This window comes from Tribolium castaneum, chromosome 2 (assembly GCF_031307605.1).
Source record: "Tribolium castaneum strain GA2 chromosome 2, icTriCast1.1, whole genome shotgun sequence".
Classification (NCBI taxonomy): Eukaryota; Metazoa; Arthropoda; class Insecta; order Coleoptera; family Tenebrionidae; genus Tribolium; species Tribolium castaneum.
In genome coordinates, this window is record NC_087395.1 from 25638010 (window position 1) to 25656067 (window position 18058).

The window sequence follows — 18058 nt, forward strand, 5'->3', positions numbered from 1 at the left end:
GCACATGGGCGAAAATTACAGGTTTCTAGAGTAAGATGAGGGCGCTTCGAGCGTTAGACCACCTCGGCGCCAAATCGGTTTAAATTAATTTAAATCCAACCAATTCACTAAATACTTGAGAAAAAATGCATAAATGGTTAGCTTTGCACTACTAACAGACCGAGGAAAACAACCGAGTAAAATTTTGATGAGAAAAAAATTATTTAAAGTTATTTGCCTTTCGTCCCGTATTTTTCGTGTTTAGGTTTGTTGTTCTAAACCTTTAGATATCCGTAGACTAGACAGGAATTTTAAAGTAAAAAGGCCAGTTGTTACAATAATTTATTCATTCAATGTAAATACATCATGTATTAATTACAAACAGTTATATGAAACATATAAAATTAATGTTAAATTAATAGGTATAAATTATGTAAAATGCTAACGGTTTGTAGTCATCCTTAACAATTATCTTTGGAATTTCTCTAATGCAAATTTTGAGGCACCTCAATTTTCATTATCTCCTTCGAGCTTATAATGGTGCTTCCTCAAGGCCAACAACCGATGCCTCTCCTGTTCCAACTCCTTTTCAAGCTCCAAAACCCTCACTTGAGATTCCATCTCGAGCGTCTTTGCTTGATGCAGTGTCAAATTCGACGTATCCAACTCTTCTACAGTTCAAAAAATTGTCAAAAACAAAAAATCAAGCACAGTTCTCTTGATTAATCTTTACTGTTACCATAGTTACAGCATGGCAACCATAGAGATTAATCAAGGAAGCGGTGCATAACCAACCATTTTCATCAATCAACTGACTGCAGTCCTTAACCGTCGCCACAACCGTTCCTGTGGCTGTGGTCACGCCTTTGGAAGCTTGCGTCAATTGCTGCAAATTTGCGCTATTTCGATTGGCTTTGACCCGACTTGCGACAACCAATTGCGCCGTCGAGGCGGCGATTTCTTGCGCCGCCACAACCATTTGTTCTAATTTACCGTTTGATGAAACCACTTTATCAGCCGCTGTTCTACAAAAAAAACTACAATTTTGAAAATTCCAAAAAATCGTTTCACCCACAAAAGAAATTTCGCTGCGACTGCCACGGCTTTCGCCGCCGAAATAAAACCATCGGTCCATTGATGGTTGCGTTTGTAAAATTCTTTCGCACTTGCGGTTCCCTATAAACGGTTTTTGGGTCAAATTGTAAGATAAAAAAAAATGTTTTACTTACTTTTCCTTGAGCTACGATTTCGGCTTGTAATAAACGCGATTTCTGCACTAGGACTCTAATTGCCTGCATTAGAGTCGTGCAAGAGTCGAGTAATTTGCTATTAACTTCGAGTTTTATGCCAGAATCGGCGGTCCGTGATTTCGTCAACATGTCCTACCAAAAAAGTAGAAAAATTACGTAATTTTAGACCAAAATTAGTGTTGTTTTGCCAAAATTTTCAGCCCACTGAAATTTAAAAAAATCAGTCTTACCTGAATACGATTGGCCGCTTCCTCGATCGCTTTATCCATTTCCATCATTTCGCTTTCCAGCAAATCGGCCAAATTTTCGGCCTTAATCCCATTCATTGAAACGTTAATATTATCAGCAAGTGCTGCAACTTCTTCAAGTTTAACAATCGCCTCGTTTTGAAGCGACTTTGTATCAGACCGCTCTTTAAAACACTGAAGAAGTTTGAGTATAATTCCACCCAAAATTTTGCACTCTTCTGCCATTTCTAGCACAGACACAATTAATAATTTTTTCTAATGAAAAAAAAAAAAACAAAAACTCACTTTCGCCAAAATTAATATCAGGACTATTGTTACCCGTCGCCCGTCCTTGAATAACAAACACACAAATCCGATGCGTTATTTCATTCGCTTTAACAACTACGTACGAATTCGTTGTTTTGATCAAATCAATTTCGTATTTTAACGACTCTAAACAAACTTTACTCAAACTTCGTAAATAATCGGGACTGCACGAGAGCGCAGTTAGGGCAGGGTTATCAACCTCGTCAAGGGCTTGTTTTAGGGTTAGTTCGTTGTTTTCGAGCGATTGCAAGACGATTTTTCGTATCTCGTCCTCTGAAGTTTTCCTAACTAAAAACTCACAGTTTTAACAACTCGGCTGCGCCTCGGCTATAAACCAACCTGTCTCACTCTCCTCCTCCACAACCTTGAATTTCTCACTCCATTCCTCAACCTCCCTCAACAAACCCTCATTTTTCGCACGCATTTCCCTCAATTCGACCATCAAACCATCGCGTTCTTTGCACGCATCATCGATGCTTTTTTTCAAAATCTAGAGAAAAAAAAATCCCTAGTTTTAACCCCAACCTCGGTATTTCCTTACTTCCGTCTCCATATTAAACAATTCTTTATCACGTTTCAAAGCTTCCAATTCCTCATTTTGAGAATTTGCAGATTTCTGTAATTTTTCATCCGATTTTGCTACTTGTTCCCGTAATGACACTATTGTTGCTTCAAGCTCAACTTTCATTTGTTCAATTGATGAGACTTGCTGCGTTAATTGATTAACTTTTTTTCCGGCTTCGGCCATTTCACGTAATTTTTGAATATGATCGTTGCGTAATTTCACATACACCTCTTTTAATTTATTGAATTTTTCGTCTTTAACTTTCTCTAAAAATTACAACAATGTAGTTGTTGCTAAAAAGCAATGAAATTAAAGTACGTTCACAATCCTGTGACTGTGCCACAGCAAAAGCCTGATTCATTAAATCTTCCTTCACTTGACGCTCTTGAAGCAATTGACTTTCTTTTGTCGCTAATTCGGTCTCAAGATTGGTGATTTTCGTTTGGTAATCATCGACGATTTTTTGATTACGAGCCAACAAAATACCGATATCGGAACTGAAAAAAGCGACTCAATTTGGGTGGCCAGTGACTTTCAAATTAATTTGGCGAGACTGAATATTGTACAAAAGATTTTGGACTTGAAATAAATACATTTCCGAGTGAAAAACGTGCGCATTATAATTCAAAAACTTGTTAAAACACTCAAAAAAAAGCAAAAATTAAGGCATTTTCGACCTAGTTATCATATTTTTTGGTCCAGTTTTAGCAAAATCAAGCCCAAAAACGCGTTTACATTTGATTTTTTTAGGAAATCTTTCAATAATGATTATTCTGGCTAAAAAAATACTGAACACTTAATAAATCTACAAATAATGTGACACTCGACCCAATTTGGCGATTTTTTTAATCAGAATAGACAAAAATAATAATTACATTGTCATATCCGGCCTACTTTTTGGCCTCATTTGGTAAAAAATTGAACAAAAACGAATCCACAATTATCTTTGACAAAATTAAGCCCAAAATTAATTATTCAGTGTTACCAACTTGATTTCAAAGTCCTAGTCATTAAATCATTATTTTTAAAAGGGAACAAAAAACATGAAAAAAGTGACAAACCTCAATTTGTCGCACTGACTTTTGAGAAAATCTCGTTCGACTAAAATTTCCTGATGTGCCGGACTTGGAGAAATCGAATTCCGACTGTGATTATCCGTAAAATCCGACGTTTCGGACGTATCAATAAGACTACCTTCAGTCACATGTTCCTCTTCCGGTTCCTGCGGTACTACAACTTCTTGTGTTACGTATGTACGAAGATCACTCTGTATTAAAAAATTCGGAGGATTCTACAATTCATTTTTTTTGGAAACTGGATGAAATGACACACAGGGTGTTACCTCAGGTAGTGGCGGAATCGCAATCAAGTCTTTAAAGTATTGCAAATTGCTCGTATTTTGATAAAACGATTTCAACTGTTTAAACTGTTTGAGAAACCTCTGTCTATGACCTGAGAGTAAATCAGGCGGTAAGGCAAAATGTAGCTTGAACAAGATTTTCACGCAATAATCGTACAATTTGGAAGCATCTTGGATACAAGGAATCAGTGGTGCCAACCGACATTGTCCAGCACTGGTCATCGAATTCGAGCGCGCCATATCAAGCGACCCAAAAACGGCAGCTTGCAAGTCAATTATATTATCCAAATAATCAAACATTTCCACCGTCATTTGAAAACTTGAAACATCATTACGATAAAAACAACTACAAAAACCTCCACTTACTAATTATTAATATCGTTCCCACCAATCGACTCCAACTCCTCGTGCGAAACGCCCAAATGGCCAGGAAAACGCGGATTTTTCCGATGAAAATCCAACTTCGTCATCAGAAGACTCGTATACAACCGAATCATCTTACCGTAACCCTCTTTCAAATGCACCTAAAACCCCACTTTAGCCAACAAACACACACAAAAAAATCGCACCCATAATTTTCCGATTTCGTCGAGATCGTGACGATGTCGTTGGCTGTGGACAAGGCACAAAGGGTGACCCTCTCGGAGGATTTTATGAACAACATGACACAACTTCCAAGCGACGATTCGGTCGTCCATCGCCGGTAGTTTAAGGGCGATCGACCAAAAAGTCGTCGCACCTTGTGTGTGAAACGTACCGATGATGGCCGAACGGACATGTTTTTGTTTTACGGGGGTTTCCTGGCTGTTGATCGCCTTCGAGAGGGCTTGGGCCTGAAAATTAGCACCACATTTAAATTTCCCGCCAAAACCGAAAGACCACCAGAGCGCGCAACAGTTAATTATAATCACAATCAAAAAGAATGTCACCTGAAGGAAAATATAAATTATTAAACACTTAAATTATAAAAAATATTCTGCGGTTATTTAAACTAAGAATGATTTGATAAAAATTAGTCGGTTTTTATAAAACTGAAAAAGTTGAAAGAGGGCATTTTTTTGACGAAATAGCCAATTTATTTCACAGAGGTGTGAACACAGCCAACTATAAAAAATTCAAAAAGGCGGTGGACACGTGACCCAAACTGTCAATTTTCTCTCATGGCCAACTACGACACACCGGAAAAAAATGTAGATGCTCGTAACTTAAAAAACATCTGGTGAATAATCGATTTCTCATGATCTCTTTCCTTATACGGAAAGGTTATTTCGTATTTTCAATGAATTGTTGAAACGCATGACGTCACTGAGATGAAATAAACATCACATGGTGATACTTACGTATTTTTCATAATCCCGTTCTGTATAAAGTTTAGCCATTTTTTACAATTGTTAGAGAAAAATCCAAAAAAGGCATGCAATCAACGTGACTTTATTTAATTAATAAAAGACCATGCAAATCTGAAATTAAATGTTAATTATTACAAGTAAAAAATAAAATTGAACACAAAATTTCTAAAACAAACAAGCAAGCATTGCAACATAAAAACTACATTTAAAATGCACCACACGCATTATTTTGTTATTACAAAGGTATGTTTATAAATAAGTAAATAAAACAACAAAAAAGTGAAGAAAAAAGGCGTTTCACAACTGTCACGATTCAATAACTGATAAGATAAGAACTGATTGATGCACCAGATTTGCCTAAAAATCTGTAATTTTTGGCTCCATCGGACGTGAAAGTTTTGGAATCGATTGAAATTTCGAAATCTGCTCAACTGCAACTTCCGGTAATTCACGATCGTTCCCCCTATTACTCCAATTAGCCAGCTTTCCATGAAACACTCTGTATACAATTACATGACCCACAAACGCTCTCGAATGACCGAGCCCGGTACCGTTCGACTTAATTACCCAATTAAAACACCCACAATCCATTTTTTCCCCGAGAATTACAATTGTAATCAACCATCAGGCAATTTAGCATAATGTAAACACGAGCTTCAGGCGTGCATAATTACGGTAAACAGACAAAAAATCCGGCAATTAGTGCGTTAGTAACGTGCTCAAGGGACGAAAAGCCCCACTTAATACAAATTAAGCGACTAATAAAGGCCAAACACAAACTAACCAAACAATCACACCTACCTGCGATTTTTCGAAATTTTCGCGTTCAATTTCAAGACTGGTTTTCCGGGGGTGCAGGACGCGGGGCAAAGACAACGAGGCCATAGTTTTATAACAAAATTACACTCATTTAACAAATTATTTAATCTCTAAACAAGCACAACTCACATTTAATTTCACAAAACTGTGACATGAGGGGTGGAAACCTGCATTACCGACAGCAATGCGAGCGCCCCCCTCACAAAACTAGCGCAAAAATTAAATAAAATAAAGCATTTTGGATCAGTATTTGTTGCTAAAATTTCTTTTACAGCCATAAACGTGTGATAATTGAAAAAGCATCCAGTTGTTGGCTCATAATTTAAGAACTGACACCGGGAAAAACTGCATTACCGACAGTGGGGGTAAATAAAAACACATTTTTAAACAAGTTTTTCGCTTTATTTTTTACATAATACATTATATATACAAAAATAATCAATCATCGTCTAGCCGTTGTCTCACGTTGCGCTTGGCAGCGCCTCCAAACTTTCGTTTCTTGAACCCTGTCTCGCTACTTTCGCCCCCTAAACTCTCCACAGTTTTCTCTTTAAACTCCTTAACGGGGGCTTCGGGCTCGTATTGCACCACCGGTTCCTCGTAATAATAGTCCTGAACCGGCAATTGTAAATCTACAACAGGCCTACCAACACAATCAATCAATTCAAAAAAAAAATCACACAATACCTTTCTTGGATTGTTTGCCATTTGCCATAAGGATCGGTCTTCCCCGGCTCTAAAAGGGGCCCACAAGTGGTGGCCGGTAAATCATCAACGACTCTGCGCTCTTTTAATTTTTCCCGATTTTTTCGGGCTTCATTTTCCATTTCTTCCTCCTTGACTTGTTGCATTCTGTAAAAAGATTTTTTTTTGGGTCATAACAGTGATAAGGGCTTACGTCATGAGGGCTTCCTGACGTTTAAACTTCTCGACAGCTTTTAACTGGTTCTGGGCCTCGGCTTCCGCCTGGGCCCGCTGTTCCTGGATGGTGAGGTAACCCTCCCGTGGAGGCTGCCAAACTGTTTCTAAAATCATATTTTACCAAAATAGGCCGTGAGTTTGAAATTAAGTTGGCAACATTCTTGACGTTTTTAAGGCTACTTGATTATTTGACTACAAATTACCCTTAGTCATAATGTTGTAATAGTAGGTTTTGCCATCTCTAGTCCTTGCCTCATTCCACAATTTGGTTATTTTGGCACCACTGTTGATTTTCCCCTTCATGAGGGACGAGGAGAGGTCGCCACCTGTCTCCATGTCTTTTTTATAGGCTTCCATTGCCGCCACTTCCATGAGTTTGATGGTGGCATCAGTTTTGGTTGTGGTTCTTTGGACTTGATTGCTTTGTTTTGTGATATTTCGTAGCCTTTTTTTGACATTTTCCTGATGTCGTCTGCCTTTTTCGTGAAAATCGACGCTCTGTAAAACTGTAGTTGATTTTTTTTGGTTTGGTGGAATTTGTGTGATTTACCGGCTTGTTATCGGTGATCCAGCATTTGCAAAATTCGCAATACTTCCGGTTTTGTGAGACCCAATAATCGGCCCTTTTGAAAAAAATCAAACAAAGTTTCTTGTTAATAGTGTTTTAATAATCAACAATCCAAATACAATTCAAATCATTTACAATATAGGAACTATGAATGTTGACAATGTAACAAATGGAAATAAATAAATAAATAACGGCGGAAGGGAATGAACAGTTACAAAAATAAACAATTACGCTAGAAATCTGACAAATACTGTAATAATGGAAGAACGGAGTGTTTTAAAAACACCTGAAGGTAATATTACGAAAAGGTGACTCCCTGTACATATATACAGGAATACCAACGAAAGGTAAGTACGTTATTAAATAAGCAACGCGTATTGAGTATATTTTACTAAAAATCAACTAAGTGAGCAAAAGGGTCATTTCCAGTCTAGCAAACTAAGTAAAATAAATACAGTTTTTGTACTCTTCACGCAAAATGACCAACACAGATATTTTGACAATCAAGTAGTCGATATGTTCCACCCTCAACAAGTTGGCGATGAAGTGTCAGTCAACATTATTTAGATGAATAAAAAAACAAAAACAGGCACTTGTTCAATTTTGAATAATTCACCCTGTGTTTAATCTTTTCCTTTTTATTTAAAAAAAAAATAAGTCACAAATTTTAAAAAAACAAGAAATTACAAAAGTAATAGTTAAGTTCTGATCATTCACACCCTGTATATTTTGGTTCTTTTCATTTATAAAAAATGGCACAAAAATGGTGTTATTATAAGTTCCATTTGTGAGGTTCATACCGTACTACCCTGTACACTGTGATTTTTTTTCAAAAATACTATTAAGTATCCAAAAATGATAAAATTTTCGAAAATTAAAATTTAGCTAGAATGTTAATTATTTAATAGTTAGTGTAATTTTTTTTACTATATCTCAAAAATTAATATTCACACAGATATTAGTGTTTGCTTTTAGATAGTTTATCTTTCTCTATATGCATGTAAATTTTTTTAGAATTTTTGTACAATTCCTTATATGTGTACGAGGTGTGTAAAAAATTTGTTGGCCGTGTTGATTGTAAAAAAAATGTAACTACAATACAATAAAAATTTGTACTATGCGTCAATCGACTGGGAAATGCCCTTCATTTGAATCGAAAACAACCAATGTTAGCTTCGTATACTTGACTAGATGCGATCCGACGTAATATTTTGAAAAATAGTCGTTCCTGTCACTCTATTATAACACGGAGGAAATTGGTATTAATTATCACAGATAAGGTTAACAATCAGACTAGATATAACCCAGGCAAGGAATCTAAACTCGAGACAGGTTTGTAAGGTCACTTAAACTTTGGTCACTTCTATAAGAATCGGGTAATGAATATCATCATCGTACTCGCAATGCTCGATCAGCGCCAACCGCTTCTCCCACACAACTTGATTATAATTAACAATTTTCCTACACTTGAAGCCTTTAATCTCCGATTGAGCAATAAAATGATCAAGAGTGCCCCCCCTTTTGGGGGCCATAACAAACGCCACCCCTCTCGCATCCAAACAGCCCCAGAGACACTCAATCAAATCGGCCCGCGCATCGTCAAAGAAAAGACAATCAGCGCAGAGGATAACATCGTAGAGGGGCCCCTCATGAGAGCCCCACTTGAGCAATTTACAATCGACCGGACACGCAAACTGGTTGTAATCCAAGGCGGCTTGCACGTTCTCCACCGAGTGCTTGTTGCCGTCGGTGACGGTCACCGCCTTGGGGGCGGCGTACTTGGCGGCGAACAGCCCCGCCAGACACGACATGCCGCCCCCCAGCTCCAGGATCGTCTTATCGGCGAACTGCGCCAAGTTGGAGCAAACGTAGTAACTGAGCGTCTCCTCCGACGGCCAGATGCAGATATTCCCCGTGTTGTTGAACCCCATGAGGTCTTCGGCCGAAAAAGTGCGGATGCGGTGCCCGATCACGATCGAGTACTCGGACAGGCCGATTCGAATCGAGTAACTGTACCATGTGCGCTTGTGGTCGTGGGGGCGCAGTTGCTGCGTCTGCAAGAGCATGAAGGAAGAAATGCGTCTGAGGGAGAACTCGTCGGTGGGGCTCGAGGGCTCGCTGCCGACGGGGCTCTGAAAGCACCAAGGTCAGACCGGGGGCTGGCGCGCGAACTATTACCTTCAGAGCCTTGGCTAGGATCGCCCACCGGCGGCGGGCCACCTTTTTCGCCTCATTTTTCACTACGACTAAGTCTTTTTGGTCCATAGAATGAGCATTTTAAAGTTGCCTGCAAAGGCGGCGGTTAGTGGCAAAGGGGCTATTTCATTCCTTCATGCTTGCAAACACAACCACATAACCAAACTAAAACGATACTCACATTTTGGGGCACAGGGGACGCACCAAGCACTCGCAAATCACGATAATTCGGGTTCTGGACGATTTTTGCACACTTTTGTGTGATCCTAGTGATTCTAATTGTGTTTTTAATGATTTTTTTGATGGCACGCCATTTTGAGCAAAGCTGCCACAACCACAAAACCAAAACCACTGCCAATTTTTAATTTTACCATTGCTCAATTTTTTCTTTATTTGTAATTTTCTCGATTTTTTTTTAATGACAAATAAAATAGTTCTCCTGTGATAATACACTTCATAAACTTATCTCTGATAATTCCGGAATTATTGCTCGATAAATGTTCTCTATACCGGAAATCGACCAAAAATCAAACCTACGAACTTTTTTTCTACTTTTAGCAACTTCAGAGGATTGTAAACGCATAGAAAAGTCCACAAAACATTTCGAAAAAGTTATTTTTTTTTTTTTTTCATTTTTATGATGGTAGTGGCACAGATAAGGCATCTGTGGTAGTGGCTTGACCATGATGAGCCGCAGTTTCATGGTGTTAAGTGGAATAGCATTCTAGCATTACTTCAGCTTTTCTCATTTTTTCTATTATTATTATCAGAGTTATTAATTATTTATTATTCTTCCAATGAGGGCAAATAGCCGAAATTGGATTTTGTGCACTTTCGACCACTTATTGATTGGGGTTATGTGAATGTTTACAATGGCAGATTCGGTGAGTTTTTTTTTTTCAAAAATTAGCCACAAAAACACAGTTTTTTAATAGAAGCGCAAACGGAAGCTTGAAGATGCCAAAAGTGAGGCGAAAAAGCCGAAAATCGAGTCATTCGAGCCCCAATGGAGCGACCACGAATTGGTGGCTGAACAGCTCGGTTTGGGGCTAAATGTGGCCAAAAACGTTGTTAAATTGTTCGAGGATGGAAACACCGTTCCGTTTATCGCGAGATACAGACGCGATGTTACTAATAATCTTGACGCCGAGCAGTTGCGTGCTGTTAAAGACACTTGTGAGGAGATAAGTGCCCTTAGAGGTAAGATTGGCAGTGTTTTGAAACAGTTGGACAAGTCAGGGGTGCTAAATGAACAGTTGAGACGCTCTGTGGTCAATTCGAGGTCAATTGAGGAGTTGGAATACATTGTAAGAAATTTTATTTTTTTTGGGGACTTGCTGCCATTGATTTTTAGTATGCGCCCTATAAAAGTGGGAGCAAGCGGACTTTGGCCGAAAGGGCCAAAGAGCAGGGGTTAGAGGCGCCCGCTTTGGCCCTTTTGAACAACACAAAACGCGTGAGATTTGACGATTTTGTTAAAATTGACGATGGGCTTGATATCAAAGCTGTTAAGAACGGGATTGCTCATATTATCGCGGCTGTTATTTCAACCGACAGTGAGATTTTATCGTCCCTAAGAGAATTGTGTGAGTCAATTGGTAGGTTTTCGTAATCACAATGTTTTTTTCCAGTCGGAAAAAAGCCAACATTATTATTAAGACCAAGAAAGCTGCGACTAAACACAAAGTCGAAAATAGTGAAAAGTTTGATAATTATTTCGATTTCGAGGTTCCCCTTAAATACATCAAGCCACACCAAGTTTTGGCCATTAATAGGGGCGAAAATTTGAAAATTCTTTCGGTTAAAGTTGTGCTTCCGGACTCACTTTTCAACGAGTTTCGGAAAAAGTGTGACAAATGGACGAGCTTAAGGGGCGATCGTGTGAGACAAGACGTCGTAAAACGGGCCATTGAGGACTCATACCAACGGTTAGGTAAAATTTAATTTTTGCGAACTGTTATTTTTGTTCTTTTTTGGCGAGATTTTGCTAAATCGGACTGAAAATGGTCCATTAGTAACCATTTTTTTCTCTAGTTAAACCTTTGATTAAGCGCGAAATTCGAGCCGAACTGAAACAAAACGCCGAGCGAGCATCTTGTCAAGTTTTCAGTTCGAATTTAAAAGATTTGCTCCTGGCGCCCCCTTTGAGGGGCCAAACCATCCTAGGCCTTGACCCTGGCTTCACCAATGGCTGCAAACTAGCCCTAATATCACCACTGGGCGACCTCATCGACCAAAACATAATTTACCCCCATAAAAGAAAAAATAACGACGATGTAACAATAATCAGAGACATGTTACTTGAAAACAAGTAATTGTATTTTAGTTTGATTATTTTTTTTTAATTATTTGACCCCAGCTGTGAATTAATTGCCTTGGGTAACGGAACAGCGTGTCGTCAAACCGAAGAATGGCTCTCAGATTTAATCAAAAGCCAGGTTTTTAGCCCCCTTGACGTCAAATATACGGTGGTGAGGGAAGAAGGGGCTTCGATTTATTCCTGCAGCCCTGAAGCCAAGAAGGAGTTCCCGACAATTGACCCCAATATCATAAGCGCTGGTAGCCCCCCTAACCCCTTTTATTGCGAGATTTTGTGACAATTTTTGTCTAGTGTCTCTAGCCCGACGGTTGCAGGACCCCCTTGCCGAGCTGGTCAAAATCGAGCCAAAACACCTGGGGGTAGGTATGTACCAACATGACATCAAGAAAAGACAACTAGAGGAAGCCCTAAATGACGTTGTTTCGGAATGTGTCAGTTTCGTGGGTGTGGACTTGAACACGGCTTCGCGCTGCCTTTTACGGTCAGTTAGGGTTTTTGTCGTTATTATTCGACTAGTTGCGGTTTTTTAGACATGTGGCGGGCCTGTCTGACAAAAAAGCCCAACAAATAATTGACTATCGTGCAGAAAATGGCCCCTTTATTTCGCGCCAACAATTGTTGAAAGTGTCGGGGATTGGGCAGAAAATTTTCACACAGTGTGCTGGGTTTGTACGTGTGGTGCCACCGAGCGGCGAAACTATGAAATACAATAAATTAGACAGCACAAATATTCATCCAGAATCGTACGAAATGGCCACAAAGTTGCTTAAAATGTTTAATTTAAGGTTGTGTGATATTGGCACCACTGGTTTTATTACTATAGCTAAGAGGGAAGTCCCGAAGTTGGATCTAAGCAAGTTGAGTCAGATGTTTGGTTCCAACGAACAAACGCTTCGCTTGATTTTGGATGCGTTTTGCCAACCGTTAAACTATGATCTTCGAAGTGATTATGATAAAAAACCAGTTTTTAAGAAAGGTTTAATTGAGATTAGTGACCTTAAAAGTGGGATTGTTTTGACCGGAGTTGTGACTAATGTCACTCATTTTGGGAGTTTTGTCGATATAGGAGTCGGAATTAACGGTTTGATCCACGTCAGTAAGTCCAACGGTTTGGACTTACATCTGGGGAATAAAGTTGAAGTTAAAGTTTTAAGTATTGACGTTGAGAAGAAGCGGATTGGCTTACAGGCGCTCAAAATTCTCAATTGATTTGAGTTTGGCGCCATTTTTTACGCAAGCCAACTAAAAATACATTATTTTCCGACATTATCAGCGTTTTTGTAAGTAACCCATAATTCACCTAAAAAAATTTTTTTACTATCTACTTTTAAGTAGATAAAATGTTTTATATTAAGTCTTGTCATGAAAAAAAAAGTATTATACCCGACTATAAAGACTGTTTGTCTGACAATCTCTTTATCGTCTTGTATAATCAATTACTATTTTTTAAAGTAACCAAATATTTTAAATTAAAAGGACGGGTGGGAATTGAAACACATGCCATCATCGCAAGAGAATGTAATAATTGTGTATTATAAAAATATTTCTATACAAATATAAGTATTTGCGTAACACCCGCGCCTTCACAATTTACTCTTTGGCTGTTTAAAATCGGGAGCATCAGGTACGATTATTTCTCTCCACCAGTGCGGACGTGTCATCGAGTCGGGGTTTCCCATAATTGCGTTTTGTAGATTTTCGTAGAGCTACGAATAACATACAGCATTTTTCTTGTGTTGGTAAAACAGTTACCTTTCCGTCGGACTTGCCCAGAACTGATTTAACCACGTAATCAGGCGGTGCCATGGCATCAATAACCCCCAGAATATTATCTTTCAATGTTTTACACAACTCGAGCACGCCTCCTTTGACCAAATGCGAAAAAAGCGGTGTGTTTGCATAACCACCTTGATAGAAATATGACGAGTATTTATCTATGTTTACTAAACCGTACAGAAGCCCTAGTTGTTGCAAAACGCCCTCTAGTGATTTTTCAGCCTTTGATAATTCCTTGCAATAAAATCTGAATGCGTTGTATTCGGCGTAAACGCGCGTCAGAACCGACGCGCAATAAACCTGCGATTTATTCCGAGCTTCGGTTTTACAAAACCCTTCCTTCAGCAACTTTTGTTGCTTAATATACGTCTCCTCCACTAGATACGTAATCAACCACTCGTAACACACGTGAATGACTAAAACACGGATCAGGAACCTGTAATACCGACTTCATTTTTCTACTCACAGTTCATCTCAAGCACGTCTTGAACCAGTTCCAGTTCAAATTTCCGTCGTAAAATCTCCCCTGAACGTCGGAAAAACGCGCAAGTCTCCAATGGCGTGCACAATTCCTCGCCAACTTTCGTTTTTTCCCACTGTCTCACCAACCAATTGCTCGCCTGTTGGCCCAAAACATTGTTATCGCCCTCGTAGGTGACGCAAGGGTCTATGGCACCGCGTAATTCCCCGAAACGGGCCGATTTGAGAAAGCCGTGGCCTCCACAAGCCTCACGGCACTCCTGGACCGCGTCGCGGCAGATCCACGTGATCAGGGGCTTCCCACTCGAGACCACGGCGTGGATCTCGGCCACGTAGCTGGTCTGAAACGGACCAATCAGACGACAAGGGTTCCATTAAAATATACGTTGGCACTGATTATATCTAGATGTGAATCACAGCCTACCGCGATTTGAAAAATGTTATCAGTTTACACGATTTATTTAATACGAATAAACATTACTTAATTGTAGTCTTGATCGCACATTCGAAAAATATCCATAAATAAAACACGGACCACGTGTTTAAAAATCACCAATCATTCGAAAAAGCTGAAAAAGTTACTTAGCAACAACACTTTTTGGATTTGAAGCTATCATACTTTTTGCTGATAAACGGCCAATTGTTACGTGTTATTAAAAATATAGTTTTTCATGGCCATTTCAGATATAAATTTTAACACAATGGAAAGTGGGTTGTTTTTCGATAAATAAATCGGTCAATAATTCAACACAAAAACGATAAATTTCACTCACCAAATCCTCGATTTGCGTGGCGGACGTGGACTTTTGCACCGTCGCTAAATACTCATCGGTGAATCCCGCGACAAAAATTTTCAAAACTGCGGCAGCAGCCACATACGGAAAAATCCTCCATTGCTGGAAAAATAGTAAAGTGTCACTTTCCCCCTCCAACACCCCTACTTACATGCAACTCATACTCGATAATTGGTAACTCGCTTCGTTCGTCTGGACTTTTGGCAAACTGCTTTCGCACAGCTGCATATCGCACCGCAATCGTGACCGCACACACCAAATTATTCGCGCTTTCCTGCATTATGCCCACCCTCCCGGTGGACAAATTTTCCAAAGCTGCGCCCAAAATTTTCCCCGGCTCGGAAAAACTGCTCTTGTAGTCCCCATCCGGTGTCACATCACCGGTGCGATTAAGGAGATTTTCTCGCGGAATTCGGTAGTTTTTGAACATTATGAACCCATTATCTATGCCATGGAGGCCGATTTTCTCGCCCATGTCCCCCACCACGATGCCGGGGTATGGTAGAAGGGTTTTGGGGTCTCTTATGGGGACGAGGAACGCGTGCAGGCCGTAGCATTGCCCATTGGTGTACAGTTGGGCGAAGAGCAGGCCCATGGTACAGGTTTTGCCCAGATTGCCCACCCAGCACTTGGCTGCCTCGAAATCAGGGGTGTTTATTATGAATTCTTGCCGGGTTTTGTCGTAGGTGGCGGTGGTGCGCATTTGTTTTGTGTTGCTTCCGTGCGCGATTTCTGTCAAAGCTAAACAAGAGAGAATCTGCAAATTTTTATAATCTAACCAATGGCCAAAGCCGATTGGTTCACCTTCCCCTTCCAGGCGGCGTCCAGGACGTTTTTGTGCCGTTCCGTCCCCAGGGTGGTAAGTGTGTTCTTAAATAGGCCGATTCCGATTGCATGTTTCACGGAAACGTCCGGGAATGTTACGGCCAAAGCCTCGTTGATTGTCATCATGTAGCGCGTCTATATGACAAAAATCAAGCAAGTCGTGGTAATTTTTTTCCTTGCACAGCAGTTGTTTTTTTTTATTATCAACTGTTAGTATCAGAGTAATGGACTTTTCCGACTCATCGCTGTAGAAAAACCCTTACCTTGCGCTTGTACGGTAAGTTGGCCATTTCCGGCGTTACGAAGCTCAACTGGCAGTATTTTCGTAATTGGAGGGCTGATCGCCGTTTCATTTCTTCGGAATTTAATTCGGTTTTAGGAGTTTGGAAAATTGGGTCTTTTTCCAAAGTTTCCCAAACTCGCATCTAGAAAATTAAATGAATTTTTGTTTTTTTTTTAGTGTTTTTCGTTACTTTGACTTTGAGCAAATCGGGATCTTCGAAAAAAAGTTTCATTTTTTTCCAGTCGAAAGTTGCACGATCGCGGTAGGCGTCGAGGGGGCCCGAAGGCAGGTCTTTTATGAAACTGGTGTCGGACATTTGGCTGAAATAACTAATTATTTAATTAACCGGGGAAATTTTACACCGCATTATTTCGTTATCACCTATTTCTGATATGTGAAGCGTGCCAAGGACGTGAAATATACGTTAGTTAGTACTATACCAAGTGTCCAATTAAATTTTGTGCAGAGCAGGCTGTGACTTTGAAAATTTCAGAGATCACTTGTGCTAGGAATAATTAATTTTGAATTACGCTGGAAAAAGAACGTTTCCGGTGAAAAATATCATTTTACATGAATTAGAATTTCGCCATGTTTTGCAAAAAAAAAGACAAACATAGTCAAAATTTAAAAATTAACAGTTAGCTTAGCCAACTTTTCCTGTAATGAAACGTAATCCTAGAATATGTTACTCAGAAGTGATGACACAAACAAGCATTTTATCAGGTAATACAAGCTTTATTAATTAAAAGAATAAAATTTCATGTTTCGTGTAAAACATTGTCCAATCAGATTTAGTTTTGTGGACACGTGCCTGGCAATCGCCAATCAGACGCCCCAATTTTGCGAATTTAAGTCACGAAAAAAATTATTCATGCTGTCACTGATAATGTGATTGTTTTATTATATTAATGTTTTTCACGGTCATCGGGGCCATAATTTTTATCACACGCCTAATTAACACAACGGCTTGAATTTTTTATTGCAACACAAAGGAGGCCAAAATGAGTCCATTCATCATCGCATCAGCTATGCCAAGAATTTTGATTGTTGTGTTGCCAGCCCTGTGAAAAATCCGAAAATCGAATTCAACTGTTTTATAAATAGCCAGCGCTAATCTCGTACGCATATCGCACAAATTCAAATCCCAACACCCACCCACCCATCAGTTCAAGGTCCCCAAATTATTCAATTGTTTCGTGTATAAATCCAAAGAACACCTGATTTTTCCCCCAAAAACCGGCGAATCTAGGGTGGCGTCCACCAATCGATGGCCACTTCCTGGCGCAGTGTCACGTGGTGGTTGGTGTAAATTTACACACTGCATTTTCACGTGAAAACTCACCGTTTTTCAAGACGGAAAACAACGGAAACTGGAAGAACACCGCCCCTCACTTGTTGCACTGTGGACAGGACGCCGACGACGACACGTCCGCGGCTGCTATTCAAGCGGGCTGACGACAAAACCAAATTTGCACGTGGTGGTGGTCACGTGATCAACCCATCTGGGCGGAAGCGATGGGTCGAGCGGAACGCGCCAAGAGATTACGGTTTATTCATCAAAATCTATCACTTCTTTTTATCAAGAAGGCTGATAAAGGATGATACCAGGTCTAGTAGGTGTTGGATTAGGGATTGATTCATTCGTTATTTCAATTAGTCATAGTTATCATATTAGCGCTGATAACAGGACACACTGGCGTATCCAGAGGGGCTCTCGATCTTTTTTTAGAATTTTATTTATAGTTTATAACCTGTGTTAAGTCGTAGATTTGTCGTTGCCATGGCAACGTAACCTCAAAACTGTTTTTTGCTCTCCTTACTGTGGAAGTATAAGGTCAAAATATCGTTTTTTTAATTGTTTCGAAGTTATTATAAGATATTTCTTTTTTTAATTTTAAAGTAATTGATTTTTTGCGTTTAATGAATTTATTTTTGAGAAATGAACCATCTGATAAATTGAACAAAAAGTAGTGAAACTTACTTTACTTTTAATTTGTTTTCATATAGGTACTAAATACT

General features: G+C 39.4%; 4 protein-coding genes across 9 annotated transcripts; 1 reads left to right on the forward strand and 3 right to left on the reverse strand.

Annotated features, from left to right (window-relative positions):
• Window positions 1-308: 308 nt before the first annotated feature.
• On the reverse strand, window positions 309-6057 carry Hip1 (Huntingtin interacting protein 1). Of its 2 annotated transcripts, XM_008200190.3 has the most exons (15): window positions 5859-6015; window positions 5049-5168; window positions 4278-4541; window positions 4075-4232; window positions 3691-4027; window positions 3410-3639; window positions 2667-2845; window positions 2325-2614; window positions 2123-2273; window positions 1763-2071; window positions 1460-1704; window positions 1209-1361; window positions 1055-1155; window positions 775-1004; window positions 309-650 (listed from the first exon to the last, which is right to left on the reverse strand). In XM_008200190.3, the coding sequence occupies exons 2-15, from the start codon at window positions 5085-5087 to the stop codon at window positions 487-489; spliced, it is 2850 nt and encodes a 949-aa protein (XP_008198412.1). In that variant the 5' UTR covers window positions 5088-5168; window positions 5859-6015; the 3' UTR covers window positions 309-486. The 2 variants fall into 2 exon arrangements, with proteins under 2 accessions (XP_008198412.1, XP_971489.1); XM_966396.4 differs by lacking the exon at window positions 5049-5168 and having other exon boundaries at window positions 5859-6057.
• Window positions 6058-6256: 199 nt separating this feature from the next.
• On the reverse strand, window positions 6257-9971 carry LOC660199 (calmodulin-lysine N-methyltransferase). 2 transcript variants are annotated; one of them, XM_966453.4, is made up of 6 exons: window positions 9743-9911; window positions 7348-7420; window positions 7001-7295; window positions 6775-6901; window positions 6564-6728; window positions 6257-6519 (listed from the first exon to the last, which is right to left on the reverse strand). In XM_966453.4, coding segments are annotated over exons 1-6 (867 nt in total). In that variant the 5' UTR covers window positions 9745-9911; the 3' UTR covers window positions 6257-6314. The 2 variants fall into 2 exon arrangements, with proteins under 2 accessions (XP_971546.2, XP_971600.1); XM_966507.5 differs by lacking the exons at window positions 6257-6519; window positions 6564-6728; window positions 6775-6901; window positions 7001-7295; window positions 7348-7420 and adding exons at window positions 7444-9497; window positions 9544-9652 and having other exon boundaries at window positions 9743-9971.
• A 274-nt stretch (window positions 9972-10245) lies between these two features.
• On the forward strand, window positions 10246-13147 carry LOC660319 (uncharacterized protein). Its single transcript, XM_966562.4, has 8 exons — window positions 10246-10445; window positions 10497-10868; window positions 10916-11145; window positions 11193-11494; window positions 11596-11872; window positions 11921-12120; window positions 12173-12362; window positions 12412-13147. The coding sequence occupies exons 1-8, from the start codon at window positions 10425-10427 to the stop codon at window positions 13088-13090; spliced, it is 2271 nt and encodes a 756-aa protein (XP_971655.2). The 5' UTR covers window positions 10246-10424; the 3' UTR covers window positions 13091-13147.
• A 237-nt stretch (window positions 13148-13384) lies between these two features.
• LOC660385 (peroxisomal acyl-coenzyme A oxidase 3) lies at window positions 13385-17697 on the reverse strand. 4 transcript variants are annotated; one of them, XM_015983738.2, is made up of 10 exons: window positions 17382-17697; window positions 16421-16570; window positions 16230-16368; window positions 16020-16181; window positions 15736-15891; window positions 15083-15688; window positions 14911-15033; window positions 14124-14478; window positions 13634-14073; window positions 13385-13587 (listed from the first exon to the last, which is right to left on the reverse strand). In XM_015983738.2, the coding sequence occupies exons 3-10, from the start codon at window positions 16353-16355 to the stop codon at window positions 13465-13467; spliced, it is 2091 nt and encodes a 696-aa protein (XP_015839224.1). In that variant the 5' UTR covers window positions 16356-16368; window positions 16421-16570; window positions 17382-17697; the 3' UTR covers window positions 13385-13464. The 4 variants fall into 4 exon arrangements, with proteins under 4 accessions (XP_015839224.1, XP_971714.1, XP_008198413.1 ...); XM_966621.5 differs by lacking the exon at window positions 16421-16570 and having other exon boundaries at window positions 16230-16359; window positions 17382-17694; XM_008200191.3 differs by lacking the exon at window positions 16421-16570 and having other exon boundaries at window positions 17382-17689.
• Between the last annotated feature and the right edge of the window lie 361 nt (window positions 17698-18058).

Bases quoted from the DNA above. Each gene is read 5' to 3' on its own strand.
- LOC660199 (XM_966507.5), bottom strand. From the start codon at position 9,630: ATGGACCAAAAAGACTTAGTCGTAGTGAAAAATGAGGCGAAAAAGGTG. The intron at 9,498-9,543 runs GTAATAGTTCGC...TGGTGCTTTCAG, and splicing joins TCCTAGCCAAGGCTCTGAAG to AGCCCCGTCGGCAGCGAGCC.
- LOC660385 (XM_015983738.2), bottom strand. From the start codon at position 16,355: ATGTCCGACACCAGTTTCATAAAAGACCTGCCTTCGGGCCCCCTCGAC. The intron at 15,892-16,019 runs GTAAGGGTTTTT...TTTGTCATATAG, and splicing joins ACTTACCGTACAAGCGCAAG to ACGCGCTACATGATGACAAT. The intron at 13,588-13,633 runs GTAACTGTTTTA...TGTTATTCGTAG, and splicing joins TGGGCAAGTCCGACGGAAAG to CTCTACGAAAATCTACAAAA.
- Hip1 (XM_966396.4), bottom strand. From the start codon at position 5,942: ATGGCCTCGTTGTCTTTGCCCCGCGTCCTGCACCCCCGGAAAACCAGT. The intron at 1,362-1,459 runs GTAAGACTGATT...CTTTTTTGGTAG, and splicing joins AAGCGGCCAATCGTATTCAG to GACATGTTGACGAAATCACG. The intron at 1,005-1,054 runs GTGGGTGAAACG...TTTTTTTTGTAG, and splicing joins GTCGCAGCGAAATTTCTTTT to AACAGCGGCTGATAAAGTGG.
- LOC660319 (XM_966562.4), top strand. From the start codon at position 10,425: ATGTTTACAATGGCAGATTCG. The intron at 11,146-11,192 runs GTGTGAGTCAAT...GTTTTTTTCCAG, and splicing joins TTATCGTCCCTAAGAGAATT to TCGGAAAAAAGCCAACATTA. The intron at 12,363-12,411 runs GTCAGTTAGGGT...GCGGTTTTTTAG, and splicing joins GCTTCGCGCTGCCTTTTACG to ACATGTGGCGGGCCTGTCTG.